The 21577-nt window shown below is 43.2% G+C and overlaps 1 protein-coding gene across 1 annotated transcript in view; it reads left to right on the top strand.

Annotated features, from left to right (window-relative positions):
• Positions 1 to 1859, top strand: part of EYA4 (EYA transcriptional coactivator and phosphatase 4) — a 156052-nt gene extending 154193 nt beyond the window's left edge. The window contains exon 20 of the mRNA XM_074820719.1: positions 1279 to 1859. Within this exon, the coding sequence (XP_074676820.1) occupies positions 1279 to 1359 (81 nt within the window). The 3' untranslated portion in view covers positions 1360 to 1859. The remainder of the gene's footprint in view (positions 1 to 1278) is intronic.
• Positions 1860 to 21577: the final 19718 nt, after the last annotated feature.

Below are 21577 nucleotides of genomic sequence, written 5' to 3'. Positions count from 1 at the left end.
GAAAGCAAGGAAGTTTCAAGAAAAGTGTTACAGAGAATGTGGCAAAACTTCTAAAGGACTGTGCAAATTTCTTGCTAACATGGATGAAGATCTTTTGTTTACTGAAGCAAATATGATGAATATATAATTTGCGTCAAGAAAGACATACCTGCAAAAGGAGAAAGAACACAAGATGGAGATTGTGCACCAAATCTGTGTTTCTAAAAGAGAACTGTTTCTTTAGAAATATTCAATGTTCTCATTATAATAATTCAAGTCTAAATTTCACCAGATAAGTTTTCAGTGTTCAGAAACAGTACAAATTAGTAATTTGCACCACACTTCCCAGTATAACCTTGGAAGTGTGCAGAAACTGAAAACTTGCCTCACGATGTCTGTAATGGACAAGTGATGTAAATATCGCTGTGCTAGAAGTAGAAAAATAAAGTGCCCTTTTAGTTTTGTAGCTGAAATGAAAAAAAAATGAAAATAACCAAAATGCTCATTCCAAATGGTTCCTTAATATAGGTGCAGTACTGGTGATGGGTCTTTTATAGTTTGTGCTAAACAAAGGTGGTTGGATTGTGTACTTTCCAGTTTGGCATGCTTTTTTCTTAACGTTGGCTATATTGCATGGATAGATACAGAATTCAGAGAGATGGATGAATATAGCACATTACAAATAGATCTGAACACAACATGAAAGCATGGGTTTTTTCTATTCTGATGAATTGCTGAAGGAAAATAGTGGATATATCTGCATCTCTCACAGACACTGATGCTTTCTGCAACACAAATTATGTTTTTTTTAAACCAGAAATGTGTTACCTTCTTATCCAAAGAGATTTCTTTGTTCCCCCTAGATGGAGAAAAATGTAATTCAGCTCTGTTTCAAAGTGTTGTGTGTGAAGCCTCTTTTAATGAAAGTCTTATAGCCCTTTAAATGATCATTCAGTATTTTGCAAGGTTTTTTAAAAGTGGAACAGAAAGGGATTTCCTATTAATGTTCCTTTGTATGGGTTTGCATGCTAACAATAAGCAATTAGCCCTTACTAAATAACAGGCTTTTTCCAAAGAAACTGCTAAGAAAGACTATCTAATTATTTTAACTTCAGTTGAACTATTAAGCTCAGATCTATTTTGGTCTGATTTTTGTCAGTACTTTACTAGCAAAAATCAATCCAGAAACACAGTGGTGTAAAATACGTGGTGGTAATCTGACTATCCTCGTGTGTCATATACCACCCTGTGTCACAGTGTTCATCTTTCCTGACCTTTTCCCCCCTCTAACAAACACAGCACAACATGCCTTTCTGGAGGATATCCAGTCATTCGGACCTCTTGGCTCTCCATCAAGCACTGGAACTAGAGTATTTGTAACTGTGTTCTAAAGTTGGCGATCCTTTTTTTTTTTATATATATATATTTCAAGTACACTGAATTTTTATGTGTGATTCAATGCCTCTGGCTTTACACATATGAATTGTCTTAAGAAGGGAAGAAGTATTTGGAATTAAAAATTCCAAATTGAAGAATTCAGATTGCTGAATGGAGTTAAAACATTAGTGCTACGTAAGGAAGCTCTATGGTCTTACATATGCAACGTTTTTAAATGAATTAAAACTGTGGAGGTTGCTGGTACACACCAAGTGAGCCCTGACTGGAGTGAACAAAGGACTCAAACTGGCAAAGCACCAACACACGTTTTCCAGCCGACAAGGTGGTGTTCAACAACATTCCTCAAAATGGGATATATTCTCAGCACTGAGGTTTGAACCAGACTTTAGCCTACCTAACCCAGAAAATCTGAATTGGAATGCACTCAGACTGTATAATGACAATCCTGTCTAGACCTGTAATTTGTGTAAATTATTGATGAAAATAATTTACTGTGATTTTATTAGCAGCTGATTTTGGAAGTGGATGCAATTTTTCTTTCTTTTGGGGGGGCAGGGGAGGGAGAGGGTTATAATATTGTCTCTTTTATAAGTTTGGCAAACAGAATGTGCATAATGATGTGTTGTGCCTTAAAGAGAAGACTGTGTTCGTGTGTTATAATGTAATTTTGGTTAAAAACTATGTAGATAAACAAAAAAACCTTTGTGATAATTTTTGACATGACCAAATTTGAAATTCAGAGAATCAAAGAGCGAGCAGGGCTGCACCAAAGCATTTAAGTATTTGTTGCAGTAAGAAAAAATAATAAAGGAAAGTTTGTGTTTTTATTTGGATTCTGAATAATTCCACTGATTGTTTAAGGAAAGTTAAGAGTATGTTGGGAGGTTGATACTGGGGACCGCTACCTTGAAAGATAAAAAAAAAAAAAAGTGTTTAACACCTTCAGCATCATTTCTTGATTCTCCAGCAAGAGAACTAAGAGCCATATTCATGAATTACTCCACTGAAAGCCATACAGTGAATGCATCTGCTGTATATAAAAGAACAAATTCCCACCCAGCAGACAAAGTGTGCAAGTGGCATTACTGGAAGGTGAAAAATGTGGAGTTAAGCCCAGATGGGGAATAAAACATGAGCTCTTTAGGAAGCACAGATGGGGAATAAAACACGAGCTTGAAATGAATTAAATATTACTAATCTTTCACCAATCAGATGCACAAATGATGCTACTTTTAGCAAATTCAGGATCAACACAAGCTGCTGAAATTGCTGGCATGATGACATTGGCCGTTTCAGGGTCACAGTTCACTTTGGTAAATATAACAGCATTTTGGTAGCTTTTCCATTCTGCTCCACATTTATGTGTCTTCTGTTTTGGGTCAGCATGATTTTCCTCACCCATTTTTGACTGTAGAACAGTATTACAAAGGAGCAACCCTAAATGTTTTGAATCAGCAATTTCAATAGCATGTCAGGCATCTGAGGAGAGGATAAGGAGGAGATTTTTATGAAGAAATATTGAGAAATATATTACCTTAATTTTGATCCTTTCTATTCAAAATTATGGTCCATACAGTGATAATTACCTTGCAAGTCTTGAACATGCTACTTTTCAGCTTTGGAAAATGAGCAAGGTCCTTATTGCACATGGGGTCCCTAGCACTTCACGTGCAGCTTGAGCACTCTGAAACAACAGCAAGTGGTTCATCTCTCATGGCAGAAGATGGAAACTGCTTTTTGATTTTTAACACTGTACGTGGGAACACCTGAGGTTGCCAGTGCTCTGACTGCATGAAGAGGTGTGTGCAAGAGAAGATGTTAAATGTAAACTCCAGGATGCCTACACAAACACAGTAGTCAGGTGAAGATTATCCCTCTCTGTGCTGTGAAGCCACCATGTGTCTAGTTACCAGGTAGTAACTTTGTTGATTTAAACTTTGTAGGTTATGTGAAAGTTAGTTGGTAGGTGAAAGCCTGGAGCCACTAAAAGTCCAAGGCAAAAGTCCTTTATAAATTCATAAAAATGGGACTTTGCTGTGTTAGAATTGGATATACAAGTCACCACACAACAAACTAATCACAATTTGTAATCACAGGGCAGTTTAAAGCCATCACACAAGACTTGCCACATATGAAATCATTATACACCAGCTATATAGGTGATAGATTTGTGTGTCCATAAAGGAAAAATAATGCATACTTTCTTTATATTTACGGTACCTGTCTAGTCAAATTTGGCCTGGAAGTACATTTTTCATAATAAGCTGTAGTACCAGCTTTTTGTAGTTTTTCAGGTGGGAAAAAAGTGTTTCTACCAGAATAGGAAAAAAGTTTAAACAAAAGCCCTTCTCAAGTTCCAGCATCATAACATTGCATGAGAATCTCAACATAAAAGCCTTTATAAAACCAAAATTTGATATGGTGAACTAGCTTATTTTTCTTTTTTTTTTTTTTTTTGATGAGTCATAGTGTTATTTAAATGCATGAAGCAATATTATTTCTCAAGTTATTTGTTCAGCTTTTCAGTGTTCTTTTCCGAATCAGATGTAAGAACAAACAGCAACAACCGTTGGTTCTTATAAAAGGTTTGCAGTGCCTTCATTGGAGTTGTGCTTAGCTCTCTGTGGCAGGTATGGCTCAATTATTAATACTGGCCTTCTAGAGAGGAGATGGAGGCAAAAGGAGGGAAGTTTTACAGAGCATGGCAAAGTTCTGATTTTAACTTGGATTGTTTGCTACCATAGCAGAAGTTAATTATAAAAATAAATCATCCACAAAAGTGTACATCCAAAGAAAATTCAAGGGTTTAGCTCAAAAGCCTTTACAATACTAAAATTCTAAAACAATATTTCAGAGCACAAATAATCTCTTGCTAAGCAAAAATTGTTATATATCTTTAAATAATAGTGTGTAGTACATGCCTGCCTTGTAGAGAGAAATTACTCTGATACATTTTCCTGCATGAATGATACAGAGGAGAAAAATAACCAAGGCAGAGACATAGTCACGCCAGACTGTTCCAGATGGGCCTAAGTAGATTAAATTGAAGGCTGGTCATTTTGACACTGAGTGCATTTTAATTCAACAGCATATTAATCAGAAACTGCCTTCCCTGCAGCCTCTCCTCAACAACCAAGATTCAGCACAATGTCATGTTTGCAAGTATTTTGGGTGAATGAATTATAGAATAAAATGCCTTTTGCTGCTACTCTAGCAGTTTTCAGTCAGTACAGAACTTGAACGTTCATTAGGCATTTGCAGAATACAAATACAGTGTGACCACAGTCACAAGTTAGTATCTTACATAGATATAACTCTGTGCAGTCCAGTATATCAGTAAAAGAGGACAGGAAAAACTAAAAATGATGCTTCTTTTTAGATGCCTATGGAGATGGTGCACGAAGATATAGGTGGCAGCCAGCTCCTAAATCTGATTTAATTAGAATCTAGTGTGAGCAGCAGTGTTTGCATCTAAACCAGATGCGGAGTATGTTCCAGTGTAAGCACTGACAAGGGAGATGAGGCCAAATCAAAATCCTGTATACAAGCACACTTCATCTCGCAGCAGGTAAAATCCTGCAGCCAATTGGAATTGCAGAGTTTATGGAGAATATGGACTTGGCCCACGATAGGAAGGCTAGATTTTAGCTGTGAGGTTGTATCTAGATCCAGGGTTTTGGTTCAAAAGTCATCTCTGCTTTACAGGATTGACACCAAGCATATGCTCTAAGTGAATATGGTATTTAGAATCTCTGAAGAGGAGCTGAAGTGACATGAGCCAAAATCCCAGCAATAGCAACATTTTGGAGATATAATTGAAGCCAAGGGTCTCTGTCATGTATTAGCAGATTATAGTTTATTAGGGCCTACATAATTTAAGAAAATGTAAATTAAAATGAAAAGCTTGTAAAATTATGTACATCTTTACTATTTCTCAATAAATACACTTGGAAATGTCATTTTCTGCACTATACCATGTTGTAAGATGCTTGGTTTGTGGTTGAAACCCTCCATACACGATGTCTCTTAGAGGAACTGAGTATGACCTTAGACTCTCTTTAAGTGTGTCTGCACTGCCTTTGTGGTTTGTGCCTGGAGCAACCCCCTGCCCATGTAGTATGGTAGAGACTGGCTCGCCTGCGTGCTGTTTGCAGGGTGCAGCCTCTAGAGGGAACTTCCCTCTGCTCTGCATCAAGGTTTCCTCACCAAGAACCCAAGGTGCCTTTCTCCAGATGCAACCTGAGTGACAGCTAACACCTTTGTTCAGGTGTCCTTGGGGCAAAACACAGATCAAACCAATTTGCTGGTCTTGACACAGTATTTTTATTTAAATTCAATTACTATTGTTATGCTAATACCCTTCTTACCAGCATGGGTTGTTCAGGGGACAGACGGCTACTGAAGGGAAGCAGCCATTCCAGCCGAAGCTGAACCTCATAAAACTTTGTAAATGTCTTTGGGAGCAGTGCTTCCTGTTTTAGTGAGGTGCTAACCTTGGTTTGAAGGAAGCAGTCCCCCCCACAGTCTGCTTGCAGAGGCTTTAAGGCAAAAGTGGGACTGCAGGACTATCAGCACGCTCAGACATGACTTTATGATCCTGGGAACAACACAGCAAGTGGCAGAGCCTTGGTAACCACAGTGCTTCAACCACAAGAGACAGATTTTAAATAGTGGATTATTTTTCCCGGGAGCTAGGTTAAAGCATGACTGTTACAAATATAACTGTTCTGTATGTACGTCTGCCTTCTACTCCAATTTTAGGAACGAAAAGGAAGATATAGCAAAAATAGCATGGACAAAATACAAAGGCAGCCCATCTACTGAGCAGACTGACCCATAGTTAACTGGTTTTAACGTAGTGTCTCCCAGCTGGGTTTGCATGGGATGCTAGAGAAGAGGAATCCTCAGTACCATTTCAGGAGAGTGAGATAAAAGGTAGTCAGAAAATGGGTTTCCTCCCTATTAAAACTGTGGGAGATTTAAGAACTTTTCCCTTTTCATAACAGGATAAAAATGAGATATTGGGGGCTTTTATTTAAAAGCTTTTGTCTGGGTTATAGCACAGCATTAGCTTCATTTCTCATTGCTGAGAAACTCAGTGCTCTAAATGGCTGTCAATATGTCCTGCACATGATGATTCACAGCACTGAACTAAAGGAAAAACATTATACTGAGAGCATTTGTGGGTGGAGAAATAACTCTTCCTCATTTGAGTGCAAAAATACCTCATCCTCATTATCCATTACCTATAGAGAATACCCAAGGAAAACCAAGCAGAAATTCGGAATGAAATTATCTATGTGTGTCTTCCATTGTTTGCCAGTGTGTTATTATCTCTAGGGAATGCAGATTTAGGGTTGATTTGTTTGATCCATTTTCTTTTTTCCAAACAAATAATGGATTCAGAAACATTTTGCAAATATTTATAAATTTGGGAGAATTGTTTCAGTTGCCAAAAGCCCAGGCAGTAGGAGGAATGCTGAGAAAGTCAAAACATCTCAATAGTTTGTTTTTGTATGTTAGTTACTCTACCAATTTCATGTCTTGATTTTCCAAGAACTTAATCTCTGACTTGAAACCACTAATAAAAAGTGAAGATGGAATTATTTTTTTTCTGGTTGGGAAGAAAAGGGAGAAAAGGAGAAAACACTGGAAAGTATCACAAATTGATTTGTCAGTCAACAAGAAATAAAATCCTTTGTTGAACAAAGCACCATTTCTCAAATTTGCCAGATGAATTAGTCATCAAACATCCATCTAAACATGGGTTATTAGAAATTCACATATGCACTTCAATAAACTTGAAGCAAGAGAGCAGAGAAGCATGAAGGACGGGATTTAAATGAACTATATCATATCAAGGAGTCAGGCTGAGAATGGAGGTTAATTAGACTTTTTTCTGCTGCACTCAGTGTCTGGGAGAATAAAGTGCTGCAGAGGAACAGCAAATGGAAAGTGTTTCATGTTTCCTAGGCTACTATACAACCTACTGTGCCCTTCACCAGGAAGCACACACTTTTTCTACATAAAAAAACCCCAACTGGAGCTACTTGGAAAATATTATAAATTGTTGACTCATTGAAACCAAAATGTGTTTTGGGACTGTGCACACCAACGTCAATGAATGGAACATTTCTAGTCGTGTTTAGAGAAAGAGTGAATCAGGACCCCACCACATCAGCCAGAAAAAAAGTCTGAGCCATTGCAGGAGTCTGGTGACTACAGCTCTCAGCTGGTTTATCACGCCCCTGGTTCTTTGCTTTCAGCTCATCTGGGTTACGACATTGATTTTTAGCTTTCTGGCTCAAAAAGGTCCTAGTTTGGTCCAATAGTGAGGAGGAATGTTTCTGAAATCAGAAAAAGAATGAGAGTGAAAGATAAGGGAATAAGAAATTTAAAAAAAAAAAATCTCCCTCCTTACCAACTAAAACCACTATGCCCATTGTGCAGGGCTCTGGAAAAAAAAAGTCTTCCCAGAAAGGATTTAGCAACTGAGAAGCTGTGGTTAGTTGGTCAGTTGGCTGCAGGCTGAGGAGGGGCAGACAAGACACGGGAAAAGACCAGCAAGCAGAAAGGGCATTTTATCTGGACAGTGTGTGTGGATCTTTACTGTTTTACAGCACAGCCTCATTTGTGTTATTTGTGCTCTGTACTTAGAGCATACACAGCTACCCCCTCCAACTGCCCCACCAACTCTGGTTCATGTTTTTTTGCAGATTCATCTGTTTGCTTCTTTGTTTCTCTCTGGTTTTACACTTTTCTGTTACCTTATTGCACCTGCAGCCCTTCACTGTCTGTGAATTTGCTAGGATCCCAAATAGCCTTTCAAGTGTATCAGCTCCTTACAGCTTTTGCAGGAAACAGAAAGAGGACTCCAGCAGTGTCATATTACATGGGCCACAGAGGCGAGTGAGTCCCTGCATCCCTGCCTCCCTGCCAACATGGGATAACAGGGTTGTAGGGGAACGAGATGCACACACTGGACCAGCCATAAGCAGCAGCCCATCCAGATGTGCTACTTTCCCTTTGGTGGGCAGGGCTGCAAACGCTTCCCTCTGCCACTGCTTACAGCCAGCACGATAGGGAGCGGCTGTTGCTATTGTAAGAGCAGGCAGGCAGGAGATGCCATATGCTTTTGCAGAGCAGCAGGATGCAACACAAACATAGTTGGCCTTCCAGGGTGGGAGCACAAGCAGAAAACTGGCAGCAAAGGCTTGTGCACAAAGGTAAAACATAAGGGGTTTGTGGAGGAAGCACACACACAATGAATGTGTCTATTTGTGGAGTTGGGGGTGACACATTGAGTACAGCTTGCCGGGTACACTAGCAGGGAGATCGTGTCTAGTATTGTGAGCCTCCTGGATAGCCAAGCAAACACCAGGCACTTAGCAGCAGGACTTCTTTGCAGGTTTTTTTTTGGGGGGGGGCATGGTGGTTTAGCCTTGGCTGGCAGCCAAACTCCCACCCAGCTGCTCACTCACTCCTCCCCTCAGTGGGACCAGGGAAATAGGAAGAACAATAATGAGAAACCTTGTGGGTGGAGATGAAGACAGGGAGATTGCTTAGCAATTACTGTTACAGGGAAAACAGACTCCACCTGGAGACAATTAATTTATTGCCGATTAAAATAAATATTTAATCACTGCATTAGGTAGTGGGAAACAAAAACGAAAACATTGAAACAGCACCTTTCCTCCCCCCATTCCCATGCCCAGCTTCACTCCTTCAATGCCAACTCCTCTATGTCTCCTGAGCAGCACAGGCAGGATGGGGGTGTATGGCAGCTACAGTCAGTAAGTACACAGCAGTTCCTCTCTGCTGCTCCTTCCTCCTCACACTCCTCCTTTGCTCCAGTGTGGGCTCCTCTCCACAGGTCACAGTTCCTTCAGGGAATGTTCACCTGCTCTGGAACAGGGTCCTCCACTGTCTGCAGTGTAGATATCTGCTCCGCCATGGAGCTCCTCCTCCTCCGACCTTGGCATTCCCTCTGCTGCTTCTCACTCTTTTTGTTCCCTCCATCTGTGCCTGTCCGGTGTTTTCTGCCCTTTCTTGCACACACGTTCCCCGAGGCACCACTATTGTAGCTGAGGGGCTCAGCCATACCCTGCAGTGGGTCCATCAGAGCCGGCTAGAACTGTCTGTGTTCAGCACGGGCAGCCCGGCCCCTCCTCACAGACGTTGCCCTGCAGCTGCCCCGCTGCCAGCACCTGGCCACCTGCACCCAAAATGGGGTGGGAGGGGAGGTGCATCTCAAAAATTCCCAACACAATGTCAAATCTCTAGTTCTGCATGGTTTTTGTTAATGGTAGAAGCCTGATGAAAAAGGACAAGTATTAGCAGGAGAAAGCACGCAGACTTAACTGCAAGCAAAAGAGCAGAGGCAGACAGGGTTTTCTTCTGCCCAAATTACCCAGAGTCTGTGAAGAGGTCCCAGCATATCTTAAACCTGATGCTGGAGAACTGCCAGATTAGGTCTCAGCAGGTCTAACTCCTGATCTCTGGCTGAGACAGACATGGCCATACCTCTTCGCCTCCTGCCGATCATGCATTCCTCCTGTCCTCCTGCCCTATTCCCATCTCCATCCCCCACCCACCCCAGCCCCACTCCCAGCCCCTTCATAACCAGCTTGCAGAGGAGCACCTCATCTGCCCGAAGACACCAGCCTGAGGTCCCACTGAAATGCCCATGTGCCCAAGATCATCCTCATGCCCTGCACTGCCTTCAGCGCATCAAGATCTGAGTGTTTAGCAGAGAAGCCAGCAGGCCATTTGTAAAATGCCACCCAAGTGAGTAAGAGCCATCCCAACCATTTGGCAACTGAGATGTTTGCTTTAGCAAACCATGAGAGCATGGCAATTCACAGCCTCATGATGTCTGCCACATGCAGACAGTTAAATTAATTCTCCAGGAAATAGCTGTTATGGTGAAACCTTAGCATCAATCAGCTGCAGTTGATTTAATCCATAGCCATTGCAACACACTAATGGGATAAAAAGATGGTTTTCATTTCTTTATCTCTGTGTATATATATATATATAAAATTTTTCTCCTGGAATAAACAGTTTATTTGGTGGAAATGGGCAGTAGTGAACAGAGACTGAAATGGATATCTTCTGAGTGTGGTTTTTAACAACATATGAATATTCTTTTTCACCCATGCAGAATGCTGTACCAGTGATGACAAATGTGTGCATATTGCTCTGCGAAACTTGCTTCAGTATAAAAGCTGTTGCTTCTGGTGGCAGGATCCCTCTGTGCCACCTCCTTCAGACAGTCCTGACCTATGACCCTCAGGCTGCACTTCCCATAGGAAAGGTTTTGGGCATGACTGGAGGTGCTGGTCAAGCTGCTAGCTTAGTCCCTCTATACAAAACTCATTCCTGCTGGAAGAAAACAAGATGGCAACAATGAAATGCTTTTTTGTCCTGTTTTAGATGCAGGGTGTAGGAGCTGCTAGTGTAGCTTGATGTATCCCTACCGTACCTGATCCCATCCTCTTTATTCAGGAGCCCTCTTCAGGGAGGGCAAGGTATTTACAGGCCCTCGCCAGCATGTCCAGAAGCTGCTCTCCTACCAGAGCAAGGCTGCACATCGTGCTGGGGAAGTTTGGTGCCATGGGAGGCCTCTGCCTGTATCTCACCAGCATATCCCATGAGCAGCCTATAACACTGTCTTTACAAGAGTGCATCAGCTTCAAATGGAAAGCTTTTAGTTTGATTTGGTTTTATGGTACAAGCCATGGCTGCAACCCATGCAAAGGGTATTTACCAGAGACGCTTAATGACATCTGTGCCTCATGATCACTCATACAAGCAAAACAAAACAAGGAGGAAAAAAATGGGGGAGGGAGGAGAACAGAGCCAAGTGTGGGGGGCTGCTCCCCTTGAACAGCATATGCACACTGATTTATGAAATGTGATCCTATTCTCAACAATCACCACAGGCCACTGACACATGGCAGCTGATAGAGGTAAGGTAATTAGCAAAGCTCAACTTCTCCTGTTACTCACTGGGAGCTAAAATGAGGGTTTTATCACAAGCCCTGAATAGTCTTGATGAAGAACATATTCAACATTGAACTTGCCTGGTGGCCAAAACAGAGGCTGTGTCGCCACCCAGCCCCCACAGCCAGTTAAGAGGGGAAAGAGCTGAACCTCCCTAGGTCCCTTCTCAAGGTGGGCACCCACCCTGCTCACCTGACTCCTCGCCTTGCTCACCGCAACCTCACTTGCCACCATCCCAGTGGGAAGAGGGCAATGGCCTGGGCAGCATCACCCCAGGGGTTAGCCCCCAGCGAGCAAGGACTGAAGTTCCCAGTGCTGTACTAATTATCTCTGAGTTGTTTCTACACCTTCCTTAGACTAAGCTGGTTCTCAGTGGAACAGAGGTCTTAGCTGGGAGGAACCTATTCTTAGAGGAAAAAAAACCCCTAATTTGGGCCCTCAAGAAGTCAAGAACCACTCAGCCCAAAGCACTTGCTAATGCTTTTTTTCACTTTACCTAAATGCTCACAGTGAATTTTCTTTGGTTAAACTGCAGTTCCTTAAAAGCAGTTTATTTATAATGGAAAGGCTGACTCGACCTTCACTAATAATCAGGAAAACACAACAGTAAAATGAAACAACAAATCATTGCTCTGACAGTAATGAGGCGCTTGCTTAGACATTTATCTGTCCTTTTACAGGGCAGTAATTTTATGGTTGAAAAACCTTGGTTTTAAACTTCATGTCCGGGAAGAAATTGCCAAGCTCTGGCCAAAATTGCCCCGTTTAGCAGATGGTAATATTGTACATAATTAATGCATTCATTTTCATTCTTAAAAACTAGTAAATGCAGCTTATTTGAATTTCCTCCTGAAAGTTGAATTTATTAGCTATAAAACATAGAGACTGTGCCAACTGTTTTGAGGAGATTATATCCTGTATTTCCCCCATTTTCTAACTGTTTTCCACCAATATCACCTGGGTGGCTCTTCCCCTCTCTATAGGAAACTTCAGACCAGGCGACAGCTTTTTCCTGTCCCCTTTATTCCTCCATATGTTTTCATGATAAAGGTTTCTTTCCTTCACCTCCATTTAAAAAGCAGAAAGGCTGCCACTTGTTTGCTGAAAATGACTTTAAATTCATCAGCTCTCCCAGACTTAATAAGGTGACATGTTTACAATGTTAAAGGAAATCAGGTGTTTTAATGTTAAATGAAAAAAAACATATTTATGTAGTGTTATAATAATACCGTTTGCCTGGCCTTTCTCAGTCTATTCATCACACAGCAATCTCCTCACAAGATGCTGTGGAGTCTGCATGCTGGAATGCCATGCAATAATAACCCCAAATTCACCATAAATAATATATCGCAGAGGCCTCCCCCCTTGCTGCTGGCAGCCACAGCAGTGGGGCACACGTAGGGAAAGAGTTAGTCTGCAGGCACATGGCAGCGAGGATGGAGCAAAGGAAACCCCCTGGCAGGTGGGTACCTCTGTGCTGCTCAGGCAAATCCCATTTGTGCTACTGGTGCCACCACAGAAGTGCTGCTGGTCTCTTTTGTGCTGCTGGTCCCTTTCATGCTGCTGGTCCCACTGCAAAGAGCTGGAAGCAGAAAGACTGGACTCTTTGCTGGGCTCCTGGGTCCCAGCTGCTGATGCCCTCTTCATTTTGAAGGCCAGTCTCCAGTGCTGCCACTGAAGCAGGGGCAGTGCGCACAGGTGGACCATCACATTTTTTCTGGCACTCAGCTGTGCCGTTCTCAGCTCCATGTGCACTGCTAGCCATTTTGCTACCTAAGTCCACGGTGCTAAACAGCACTACTGCCCTGAGTGAGATGTGTCCACACTGCTTGAGATCCTTCCTTTAAAGGACAGGAACCTGCCCCATCCTGGGCAGCAATGTAGGTGATGGAAACCTCCAGTTTTACGGTGGTTTCTTCTTGAGAAGAAAGTTTTTAAATCTCCTAATCTAGTTTGTAAATTCAGTGGTCAGGTGTGCATCTCTCAGAAGAAAATCAGGAAGATTCAGTCATTTCCAGTAAAGTGGATAACGGCAGAGTCCCTTTGGCAAGTAACACTTGCCAGGCTATGGTTTATATGTGGTTTCCCAAGCCAGCTCCTACCTCACTGCAGCTGGGCTGAACACACTGTGCTCTGCAAGAGAAAGACCTTGTTTACCTCTTACACGTCACTTGTTCCCACACAGAAATACACCATCACCCATCAGCATGTTCACAGAGGTCTGCTCAGAGGTGTTAATGGCATGGGCGAGTTTAGCCTTCTCCTGGCATGTTGACTTGGTGCTGGGTCCCAGCATGGTTATTCTCACAAATCCCGTAGAAAAGAGCAGTCAGAGTAGGCAGGTAGAATCTTAATGGTATTTAACAACCAGAATTTTTCCTTTCTTTTCTTTCCCTTTGTATTAAATTACCCTAAAAAGGAAATCCTCCAGTTTTCCAACAAGCTGAAGCCCTTCATGGGACTCCCCACCAAGAGTTGTGGTGCTGTACTACTGAGCAAGCCTAGGCAGAGAGGCACAGCTTACTTCTTCCCTACTGAGTGGAAAGTGCTGTCTTTCTGTTCTAACCCATAGGTAACTAAGGCACTAAGTGATTTATGGTGGCACAGCATGGGAGGATATGTATCACATGTCCCAGACTAACCTCATCTCTCTGCCCTTAACTGTTGCTAAATCCAGTATCTATTCTTCTCTGGCCAAGGCCCCATGTGACTTCTTTTATCCTTGTTGAATGCTTCTATTCTGCTCCATGTGCAGAGATTGGCACAGGACTATAATGAAAACATTCTTTTTTTTTTTAAGAGGAATTGCTGAAGGACATATTGAATTTCTATCTAGTAATTCAACCACTTTCATAGAGGTAGGTAGAATACATATCTTTAAATGGTTCCCCCTCCTGCTGAACAACCAACAGACTCGACTCTGGTTTTATGCTAGAAAACATCTGGAGAACATGTGGTCCCTTACTTCCTTCAGCTGGCTGTCTTTGCTGAAGGCTAATTTCAACCTTCCTTGTAATTCCACTGGTAGTCCTGAGCTTAATCTCTTTTCTTGCACCTGTAGATCTGAGAGACAGCAGCTCCTGCATTCAAGGATGCAAAGCTACAGATACTTGACACTCAAACTGACTGCTGGGATTAATAAAGGAATCTTGTCTCTGCTATGAAGACTCTGCAATAGCGATCTCTGCAGTGACACAAATGCTGTGAGCTCTGTGGTGATGCAGTAACACCATAGAATAAAACATATGGCTATAGAAAGCAGCCATTGGACCCTGTGACAAAAGCTGCTTTTAAATGGTTTTAAGAGGATGAGGTATGTAAGAAGTGGATTACATTGTTTCAGCATATTTCTGAATTAAAACAAGGTGAACCTCTTATCTCTGGGAACCATTGATTTCAATATTGAGATGTATTACAAGAAAAATTTTATCATGAGAAATCATCACAATACACTCCCAGCCTTGTTACTAGAAGTCTTTTTTACCATTAAACTTTCTTGACTCTCACTGTAGTGAAATAACAGTGTTCATGATGCTTTTTTATATGAAGAGGCAGTGCTTTCAGAGCTTCTATCATTGTGGATTTCAGGATAATGTAATTAATAGAAGAAGCCAGAACTCTTGTCACACTGTTGGGATTTATTAGAGCAGTCAGAAACAAAACAAACGTGTTGATATTTGCTTTGTTAAAAACAGCAAACTGAATAACACAGCATGCAGACTCTGTAATGTGATGCTGGCTGCTATGCTGCTTTCCTGTTTCTCCACCTTCGTACTTAACCCAGAGTTCCTTGGTGGTTTTCAATGTGTAGATTACTTCCCAACACAGAGCTTTTCTCATGGTCCAGCTTACCTTTCCATGGCTGATCATGTACCTTCCCTTTCACAGCAGCCTACTGCTATGTAACATGCCTGGTTTGGAAAAGCCACATTCAGTCATGTATGCTTGGCTTCCTCAATGTAATAAGGCTGACTAAAGAAGACTGCCTTGTTTTCTACAGATATAAGCAGATGCTTGGAGCACCATCAGCAGTCCCAAACCTGCAGCTGTGGGAACAGCCACTCTCCACTTGCCTACTTGCAGCCATTTCTTCAGATAAACTGATCTCCCTTGCAAAAGACTCTTTCTGTTACTGCTCTTAAAAACACAGAAATCATTACATTAATTGTCCATTGAGAAAATTGTCTCTAATGAGGAAAAAAGCCTAGCAACAAGCCAAGTGAAAGGCCAGTTCCATGGCTTAAAACGCAGGGCCAGCAATACTGCAAGCTGCACTCCCTTGCCAGCTCCTTGCAGTCTGCTGTGGCCCAGATGTTCAAAGCTTGTCCCACCTTGGTGGTTTTCCTGCTTGAGGGCTCTCTGGATGCTTTCACAAGTGGAAGTCATTTCAGTCTTTCTTCCAGAGTTATTCGGGAGAACTTAGGTAGGCGTGTTTTATGAAAAGCCATATCAGATCTGATTAGACCAACTATCCATCAGGTCTAGCATGTCTGACAGAGACCAGCAACAGATATTTCAAGGAAAAAGAAAAAACTTTCAGGCTGTGCCGCATCATGAACAAGCTTCTTCTGATCTTTCAGCAGCTACTGGTTTAAGCAAACAGGCTGGCAGCTGGTATAACTAACTACCTTCACTGATGAAATTGATGGTAGTATTACTCACCATCTAAAACCCCAGTCTTTTCTGAACTTGTCATGCTCTTTCCCTCAAAATTTACTGGGCAGTCACAATTACAGGTCAGCTACAACTGTTTTGAAAAAAATATCTCTTCCTGTTATGAATTTTTTCTCAATTTTATTTGGTATTACCTGCACAATATTATGGGGAATGAAGAATTGTGGAATATAGGGAAAGTAAAATAACAATTACTGTCTACTTCTATCAAGTGGACATGACATGTCAGAAAAGGCTAGTAGTACTTGGTAATGACACTGTATTTTTCCTGAGTCCTCCTCCCTACTCCCACCTTTCATGAGGTTAATTATCTTGTGTACTCTGTAGTGCATAGCTGTGCATTCAGCAAAGATGCCTGGGATAGCTGAAACAACATTTAGATATTTCATTCCTTCTTGCCCTGTGCTGATGGAGTATCTCTGTTCATACAGTACTTTTATAATTGATTTTGTCAATCTCTAGCACGCTTTTTAGTCCACTTTGTAACTACTGTGCATTAAAAATTATTTTTCTCCTACTTAATTCTAAACAAGCACTTGCATTATTTCAGAATTATTGTTTTCCTTTTAACCTTTTCTTTCTATTGATGTGTGTGCTAGCTGCTTCCAGTCCGTAGAGAACATTAGAACCAGGGATTTAAACAGAATTCCAGCTGTCTGTGGATTGCCCTTACAGTCTAAGTTTGAGAGACACCAACGGATAACCTTTTCACAATGGCTGAGCAAGTTTGGGGGTTGAGTGATTAAAAAACCATTTTGCTTCAGAATTAGTCCACCTTTGCGACTAGTCGAACATCTCCCTAGGATGTGGCAATGTTTTGGAGACCGTTTGAAGAGAAGATTACACTGCTTGGCCCATTTACTGACAGGTAGAGAGTATCTGAGAGAGTTACTTGAGAAAACCTCCTGGAATTGCTGTCTCTAAAGCAGGCCGTCATCCAATAAACTGAGATCACACATGTGTAACATTACCGAAGTGTCAGCTCCTTAGCATGCTATCTGCAGTCAAGTTTTCTCAGAGTTGTGTAAGCAATCTTGTGATTTGCTTGTGAGATGAGGGGAGACATGTGCACCCTAACATTTGGCCTCAGCCGGAAGACAAGGAGTTCAGTGATGGTAGACAATCCAGTAAGTACATTTGTTGCTACAGTATGCCTCTCAGCGAGGCAAATGCTTCTGCTGTAAGCCAAATTTATGTCTCAGACGAACTGCATAATTTATCAGCAAAATGCACCAGACCTATTGTTGCCTACAGAAGTAACAGAAAGAGCCTTCAGAGATGACAGGAGTGAGGTCCAAAGAGTTTGCTTGCTCTGCAGCGTGTGGGGCTTTTCTGGTTCTCAATGTGTTAGAACTGGCAGAGATAAATGGGCAGATTGGGATCTCTGTAACTTTATCACCCTGTGCTTACAAGGCAACGAGTTGGCCACAGAGGCATTCCCAGGAGACATTCCACAAGATCTCTGAAGCCAGGACTGGATTTTCAAAGAAGCCAAGAGAAAAACACCGTATTTTCACCAAATGAATTTCCTTTCTACTGAGGTCATATCATATTGAGAGTGGGTAATTCAGATATCTGCAAATGTTCCTGACTCTCCCTGGCTTAAAGAAAGAACCAGCATTCCCATGCTCTTCTTTGTAGAGAGGCTTTGTGCAAAACAAATTGAGAGCAACCTTAAGAAAGTTGTGGCCCTGTCTTCTTTTAGATGCCTGTTTGAGATCACAAAATTTTCTCTGTATGGTTTCGTTGTAGGAGAAGCAAACGAAATGGAGCTGGTGGTCCAGACTCGTGGGTATCTGATACCCTCAAATTACTTGGACCTCAGCCATTTAAATAGTAGGCTTAGTCATAGCATTATTCACAGTAGTTGATGGTCTCCAAAAGGCTTTGCCAGTGTTATTACATCTTTAAGCATACTTCAGTTCAATTGATCAAGAGCATCTGTTGGGCTGAGGAGAGATGTGAGGCTAGATATATTCATTTCCTGAAAAATAGCGTACTATTGAATGCTTCTGTTCTCCAAAGGTTTCTAGCTATAGTGACTTATTGAAGTCTTTTCTACCACTCATCATTTTGATAAAGCTTATGGAAAGAACAACAAACCGATGCAGGCTGCAGCATTGCAATGACAATCCTTCCAGGGTTCCTTTAAAAAATTCATAGTTGTTGCCATGTTTTTCCATTGCTCATTTTATTCTGACTGAAACTTACTGGTAATAGCAGAAACCTAAATGTAGGATATAACATACTTTTGAACAGCTGCCTCAATGGAAGACATCCATAGAAGTTTGGGATGAATGTTTTATTCCCTAGATCCTTTGGCCTTGCCACTGTTCAGCCCCTGATACAAACAGGTTGACAGAAATGGCAAGCAGATTACGGCTTTTCATTTTGGAAGTAGAACTGATCTTAATAACATGATGCTGCAGCATAGGATTTTGTGAAAGGCTTCACCATCTCAGACACCAAAAAAACATTAATGGGAACACCCATTCACTTTCTGAGCAGACTAGTAGTCTCAGATAGACACGTTACTAATGTTGGTCAGAAGATGCCAGTTCTGTTTCTCAAAGGTGGTTTGGACTATCTGTGGAAGACTCCTGAAAAGTCTGGGGAGAGAAAAGGGACCAATAAAAAAGACAAATCCAGACATAAATTTCCTGCTTTTGAAGAATAATTCCAGGAAGGAAGGAAAGATCTTTGCAGAAACCTTTTTTGATGTTGTTAAAAAAAAGATAAGCTAGAGGGTCCCAGGGACTCTCTGGCCTTCACCCAGGGAGTCCCTGGGAGCTAGGGAGGTGCAGGTGAGGGAATGTGACATGGGACTGGCTAAGGGAGGAGACACACTAAGGGGGAAGAAGAGGTTGGGAAGCGTGGCCCCTGCCCACTGCTGAATTGAACCAGGTGCACAAAGAGCTCTGGGGATGAAACTGATGTGGGAGAAGCACGGAGCAGAGCTGGGACAGGGCTGGAGGCTGGTACAGATCAGGGCTTGAGATCCATATAGTGGTTATTGCAGCAGCACTCAAGGTATGAGGTGTTCCTGAACTGCTGTGCTGCTGGAAAGCAATTGTCTTCTCCAGCCATGGGCTGGTGTTGAGATGGAGAATGCCAGCCTCCCTTTCTGCCTCACATTGAACCCCCCCAGAAAAACATGAGTTATTTCTCCTATCACTCAGACCCTGGTAGCAGAGATAAACCATTGTGGGTGACAGGTGAATAGCTATGGGTTTGTTTCTGCCTGGAATAGTGAAGCCTATGAATATTTATGGTATGCTATTTGTCCACGTTTCCCCTTTTTTTTCTACAGACTGATCCCAAGCAGATATTGCTGCAATTGCTGAAATTGTGATTCTCAATACCTGAACTATGGGAAGGTTTGGATAGGAATGTAAAACTTCTGCTGCTCAAGCGTCTCTCTCTGGTTGCATGTAGCATTTTTAGCCAGTTGCATTTTGCCTGCTGTAAAAGACAGGAGGTATTGCTCGTGTGCCCACCTGCCTGGCGCCAGCTTCTCCTTTCTCTGTGCCTTGTGCAGCAGCAATTGCTGCCTTCAGCTCACCATCTGAAGGGAGTTTCCAAAGCTCTCTGCACTGGTCTGACGATCGATACCTGAGGAAGACTGGTGTCACCAGCACAGAGCTCAGGAGGAATCATTTCAGCCTGGCTTTGTGCCTGTGTAGGTCCTGACCCAGATGGCTGGTAAGTGTATGGGGGTCCATGTGCTCCAGCAACCAGCCCTCATCCCCATGCCATGAGCAGCGGCAGCGGGGTGGGCAGGCAGCGGGTGGGCAGGCAGCGGGGTGGGCAGGCAGCGGGTGGGCAGGCAGCCGGGTGGGCAGGCAGCCGGGTGGGCAGGCAGCGGGTGAGCAAGCAGCAGGAAGGCTGCAGAAGGGGGATCAACGCTTCATTGCGTGGCAAAGCACAGACTGGTGGCTCCAGCTCAGCGGGTGCCACAGGCTGGTCCCGCTGCTGCTCCCCAGACCTCCAGCCTCCAGGTTTCTCCTGCAGCGCCAGTTTATCAAGCACAGTTGTACAAATGCGCAGCTGAGCGCATTTCAGGGGAGAAGCAGCCGGCCGCTCGCTGTGGCTGTGGTTTGTGCTGCCGCGGCCCTGTTTGCTGCGGCTGCCAGGCCGCGCAGGCGGAGGCGCCGCCGTCGGCGGGGAGACACTGCCATCTCCCGACGCGGGGCTCCGGGTGGATGGGGCGCTTCGCGCCCGCATCTCCTGGGGAGGCTGCGGGGAAAGGTGCCTGGGGCCAAGGCTGGTTCACACATTGTGGTCGCAGAGGGGGTTTGGAGACCTGGCAGCAGGCAGCCTGGCAGCCAGCAGTGCGAGGCCGTGCTCTGGGCTGCCGAGGCGGCCACGGGCTGATGGAGCAGTTAGCACAGGGAGCCAGAGATGACAAAGGGGAACAAGCCCAGATGCAGAAGGGAGCCTGGGAGGTACACGAAGTAGGCTGTCACAGGCCATGCCTGGCACCACCGTTAACAGCAGGGTAGACAGGAATCAGTAAATTGCCTGTGCCTCTTCCTGCCCCCACCCTCTACCCACACCCCTGGACGACTTTCCTGGAGGAGGAAGGCATTTAAAGGAGGCATAGCACAATTTTCTCCTCCAAAACGACCCTAATGCGTGCTGGAAATCAGCAGAAATTCATGCACCTTTACGTTTAGCCGTTAAAAATACCATTCCCAACCAAGCAAACCAAAGCTTGGGAGATAGATAGCGCTGGGGAAGCGCGCCTGCTTTGCCTGTGCGTGCAGCCCCTGTGCCTGTCGCTGCTCCCGCACACCGGCCCGTCAGTGGGACGCCGGTGGAAGCGCAGTTTGGCGCTAAACCGGAGGCCAGCAATTCCCAGCCAAAGCACCAGGGGTCATTCCACTCTTAATCTCCCCCTTAGACCGGATTCTCAGCACAAGAGCACTAGCAACACCTCTCCCCTTCTCTCCCTTCCGACTGCCTACGATAAACCTGAACTGCAAATAAGGTTGTGTTTAGACAGGAAAGTGGTGGGAATTTTCTCTGAGTAAAGACAGGAGGATCTGTCCTGGTGGAAAGGCTTTTGAGTGGTTTACAGTATTTGCCTGTAATTCCCTGAACAAATCACATCTACTCATTTATAATCCATGACAAACAATGCAGTGGGTCTAGTACACAGGTGTGTCACTCACCCTGCTTCAGTCTAGAGACATCTGCCGTGGAATGTAATTTTTCCACCCAGAGATTAGTTATGTTAATGCAACGTCAGAGGTGACCGATTTGGGGAGACGGGGAAAGAAAGGAATATGGAAGGAAAAATAAGCTGAACAAAATGTTCACACAAACTTGGAATAAAATTACTAAGAACAGGTGTTTGCTTTCTCCCCTGACATATACAAAACAGTGATGGATTTTTGGTTTTAATAATAATTCTTATTTAAAATTTAAGTAATTCTCTAGCTAGTGATGGTTTGATCTAAAAGGCATGGAAATCAGTGGAACTTTCCCCGGGCTTCAGATCATGCCACATGTGTCAGCT

This window comes from Strix aluco, chromosome 3, assembly GCF_031877795.1.
Source record: "Strix aluco isolate bStrAlu1 chromosome 3, bStrAlu1.hap1, whole genome shotgun sequence".
In the NCBI taxonomy this organism is placed as follows: domain Eukaryota; kingdom Metazoa; phylum Chordata; class Aves; order Strigiformes; family Strigidae; genus Strix; species Strix aluco.
This window is presented reverse-complemented; position numbering and strand designations above follow the sequence as displayed.